This window comes from Microtus ochrogaster, unplaced genomic scaffold (assembly GCF_000317375.1).
Source record: "Microtus ochrogaster isolate Prairie Vole_2 unplaced genomic scaffold, MicOch1.0 UNK25, whole genome shotgun sequence".
In the NCBI taxonomy this organism is placed as follows: domain Eukaryota; kingdom Metazoa; phylum Chordata; class Mammalia; order Rodentia; family Cricetidae; genus Microtus; species Microtus ochrogaster.
The window spans coordinates 1,398,404-1,403,075 of record NW_004949123.1 but is presented as its reverse complement, the minus strand read 5'-3'; the positions used below and the strand labels follow the sequence as shown (position 1 = coordinate 1,403,075).

The following is a 4,672-nucleotide window of genomic DNA, read 5'->3' as shown; positions in this document are numbered from 1 at the left end:
AGGAGAGAGGCTCGGAGTCTTTGGTTAAATGGTGTCTGTCACATTTTACTACTTAGATTTCCGTTCCGTGTAAACCCAATGTGTAATACGACTGATCACTTCCGGCTCCCACAGACCGCTTTTCAAAACTGAGGCCCATTCAAAGTCAAACAGCATGCAACTTTGCCTTAGTTTTCATACAAACTCCAATCTCTGCGCCCACAGTTCCTTGATTCTCTTTTAAATCGTGTTGGATTTAAATTAAAAGGAGGTCGAGTTCTTACGTTTTAAATTTTTGATAACTTTGAAACTCATTAACATCTAAATGCCGTTTGTTGTTAAAAAGTAAAACCTTGGCTAGTGTGAAGTGAAAGTCTATAGTCCAGGTCTTTCTCCCTCTGCTCTGGCTGGTGGAGCACCTTTACAGCAGCACTGAGGATGTCTTGGGAAAATCTTGTGTGCTCTAGTTACTACGGTACCGAAAAAGAGAAGAACCCTCCGACAGAACGCAGGAAAACTGGAAAAGCTGCTCTAGAAGTCCACGCATCCCGGGTGGGTTCTTGTCCTTGGCCCTGGTGTTGGAGAGGCTGCGCTGTTTCAGTGGGAACCGACCTGAAAGCTTCTAACGAAGCGCTATAGCCTCCTGGCAGCCCGACGGCTAGCAGGCTCCACAGGTCCCTTTAAGGCACCCTACGCGCGGAAAAAGGGGAGCGCAGGGGGCGGGAGCAGGGTTCGCGACCGCACGCCACGTGATTCAGCTGCAGACTCGGCCAGAGAGTTTGACAGAAGTTTGAATCGGACTCGGGGGCTTTCTGCAGCCAGCGGGGCAGTAAAGCGGACACAGCCTCCGAGAGCGCAAGCAGCAGCGCCCCCACAACCCAGCCCGCCAGCCAGCCTGGAGCCCGGCCTGCCCACGGTCGCGAGTCCGCCGTCCCCAACGCCCCCGCGCGCCCCGCAGCCTCCCGCCCAGGGAGCCGAAGCCCCGCATTGCGCCCCGCCGCGCCACCATGTCCTCGGCAGAGAGCCCCAGCCGCACGTCGGACAAGTCTCCGCGCCCGCAGGTACGCCCCAAGCGCCCTGCCCGTGGACTCTCACCAGCTCCTGTCCACCTAGATGTCCTACCTGAGTCCTATTCCGCTACCCCCTCCCAGTGTGAGTAGTGAGGGACCCTCGTCCCCCTCTCCCGCTCTCTGCCCCCCCCCACCCCGCCTTGACCGTCTGCTGGCTCTGTCTCTGCAGGTGGACCGCCTGCTCGTGGGGCTGCGCTGGCGGCGCCTGGAGGAGCCGCTGGGCTTCATCAAAGTTCTCCAGTGGGTGAGTCGGCCCTAGCCCCAGGCTATTTCGGGAGCCTGGATTGTGACGCTGACCCGAAGCAATGTGGCCCCGGAGGAGGCTGGGGAGATGCCCTGGGCCCAGCTACTGCGGAAGGGTGGGGGGTGGCGACAGGTGGGCGGGGGAGGGGAGGGCCAGGGCTGCTTCTCCAGCAGTCGGTGGAAGGAGGGAGAGGAGCCAGGTCTTCGGAGTCCCGGATTCGGACCTTCTATGTGCAAGCCGCCTTTGGCCAGGGTGCTCACATTTCACTCGGGCGAGAGGACTCGGGTGTAACCTTTCCAGAACTCTGATCCTGCACATACCACAATTCAGTGGCGGGAGGGGTGAGGAGGACAAGGAGGGTAAAGGTCCGTTTTGCAGTGAGAGCAAAGCCACGGAGGGCACCGGAGGGAAGGAAGAGGGTTACAGAAGTCATTCTGCCCAGAATGCTCTAGGACCTGGATGATCCGAGGGGTGGACTCAGGAGACAGATTCTCAGCTGAGGTCACTGGAGTAATTCGGGTACCTGTAACCGAGTAAAGAAGGGGATGAATGAATGAACGGTTGGTTTCTCAGTCCTCCGATTAAATAAATAAAACAATTAAGATAGAAGAAAAATCACAGCGCGATTAAAATGTGGCAGGTGTAATATCAACACTGAGCAGGGAAGGTGAGGAGGTAGATTGCAGGTCTAGAGCTACCTTTCTCAGCTTTGTGACCTCGGGCAAGTCACTTCTCGGGCAAGCAGTTTCCAACATTAGTCACTAACTTGGATCAAACCCATCAGCATGCTTAGACTAGAGCTCGACATTAAAAATTACCGTGTGTTCTTAAACTTATCTCTGCCCATGGCCTCAGTTTCCCCTGCTTTGGTCTAGTAGGAATAATGTCTTGTTTCACTGGTACGTTAAGACATTGGCAAGCCCTCTCTTCTTAGAGCCAGTGCCCAAGGTGGTCATAAATTAGAAATGTGGACAAGTACTGTCAGTTTTTCAAACTATAAAGACTTGAGAAACATTTTGTACATTCTTGCAGAAACGATTCTGTTAGACAACCCATGTACCAAATACTATATGTAGATACACACACACACACACACACACACACACACACACACATATATATATATATGGTTTTTCTAGACAGGGTTTCTCTGTGTAGCCTTGGCTGTCCTGGAACTCCCTCTGTAAACACACACACACACACACACACACACACACACACACACACACACACACAGGAGAGAGAGAGAGATCTGCCTGCCTCTGCTTCCCTAGTGCTGGGTTTAAAGGTGTGTGCCACCTCTGCCTGGCTTATGTGAAGTTATTAATACACCCTCAACAGTGGACTTATCTAGGGCACAACTTCCCAATGATACGTGGGGGGAGTGAATTCTGAAGAGCTTTGCATTCACAGGAGAGAGGGATCAGCATGATGTCACCAAATCCTACATAATCATGGTGGGGACGGAATCGTGAAGTTTGGAGTTCAGGAACAATAGCGCATTTGGGATTGTCTCTGGGTATCTGAGACCCTGACTGGCTGCAGACCAGCCTGGGAGTCCCAAGTGTAAATAAACTCTGGGACTTTCCACTTCCCTACTGCCTCAAGAGGGGGACCAATGTTGACTGAACTCTTTCACCTTCTGCCCCTTCTTGTTCTGACTTGAGCACCAGAGGGGATTGAGTGGGAAAAGGGAGGCTTCAAAGGAACTGGCATTGAGAAGTAAGGAAGCCTCCTGAGCAACTCGGAGGAATGGGACGTAAGTGCTATCCAAGCTAGACAAATGGTTCTAATAGAAAGTTGAGACAGACTGTGAAGGGGTGGAGACAACAAGAAATGACCACGGATTTGTTTTCCCCAGGAAGATTCTGGGGCTCCCTTCTTTAATCTTGCCATCTTTCTCACGGCCGCTTCCTACAACATTCTGCACACAGCGATTCCTAGCACAATGGTTCAGTCTTCTAACCCCAAGTCTTAGGCTCTCAGCCTTCCTAGCGCTGCCACCCCTTGCATACAGTTCCTCATGTTGTGGTGACCCCCAAACATAAAACTGTCTTGTTGATACTTCATAACTGCAGTTTTGCTGTAAACATCTGATATACGGGATATGTGACCCCCATGGGGGTCGTGACCCACAGGTGGGAACGACTGCCCTCAGAATTAAGACCTGACTTTTATGATCTTCAGATTTACAGAGAAGGAGTTGTGCAGAACAGGGGCCATCTTCCTCTCATCCTGCTAAATCAGAAGGAGTTGTGCAGAACAGGGGCCATCTTCCTCTCATCCTGCTAAATCAGGTCTCTGGGGAAAGGCTTGGAACTAGCCTGCGTTTACAGGGTAGCATCATAAGGAGCCATGAGTTGCTTTCAGGGATCTCCCAGGTAGCCTTAAACCCAGGATGTGGGTTTGGCTGGCTTGAATCTTTGCAGATGAACAGAGAAGCACACAGGAAGCAGCGTGAGAAATAATACTCCTCACCAGAGGGAAAGGGAGCACACAGATCTTGTCCTTCTTACAATGGCAGTTGAAAACTTTTTATTCTTACCCATTGGCTAAAGTTCCACCTGTGACAAGTTTACTTGTGCAACCCTTGTGAGAAGAGAGTGATGCAATTCTTTCCTGAGTCAGGACTTAGAGTGTCTTTAAGATCTGGAAATTACTCTGGCCGTACTCACACATACCTTTAGTCGCAGCAATTAGGAGGCAGAGACGGGCAGATCTCATTCTGGTCTACCAAACCAAACCAAATAAACAAAGACTCAGAAATTAATCTCACCTCAGTTCCAATTCAAGAATCTTATCAGGTCTATATCAAGCCAGCCACATCCATCCATCCATTTATCCATTCATCCATCTTTTTTTTTTTTTAAAGACAGGGTCTTTCTACATAGCTCTGGTTGTCCTGGAACTCACAGGACTAAGCTGTCCTCCAACACACAGAGAGATCTGCCTGCCTCTGCTCATGAATGCAGCCAAATCATGCTGAAGTAGGTTTTTGTTGTTCTTTTTTTTTTAACTTTTATACTACCATTATTGTGGGGTGCATTACATTATTATATGTGCAATATTGTGCACAAGTGCCTGCCATTCATGTGGCGTTCAAAGAAACTTGTTTTCTCTTTTCATTTTTACGTAGATTTTAAGGATGGAACGCCAGGTCACCGGGGTTACATGACAAGTGCCTTTGAGCTATTTCCCTGGCCCTAAAAACTAGCTTAAAAGAAAAGAAAGGGGGGGGGGAAGAATAGTATTGGATGGACTTTTTTTTTTTGTTGTTTTTTGTTTTTTTGGTTTTTCGAGACAGGGTTTCTCTGTGGTTTTTGGAGCCTGTCCTGGAACTAGCTCTGTAGACCAGGCTGGTCTCGAACTCACAGAGATC

At 50.0% G+C, this 4,672-nt stretch overlaps 1 protein-coding gene across 1 annotated transcript in view; it reads left to right on the top strand.

The window, feature by feature from the left end:
- The first annotated feature begins 986 nt into the window (after positions 1 to 986).
- Positions 987 to 4,672, top strand: part of Sypl2 (synaptophysin like 2) — a 13,655-nt gene continuing 9,969 nt past the window's right edge. The window contains exons 1-2 of the mRNA XM_005367886.2: positions 987 to 1,040; positions 1,219 to 1,293. Of these exons, the coding sequence (XP_005367943.1) occupies positions 987 to 1,040; positions 1,219 to 1,293 (129 nt within the window). The remainder of the gene's footprint in view (positions 1,041 to 1,218; positions 1,294 to 4,672) is intronic.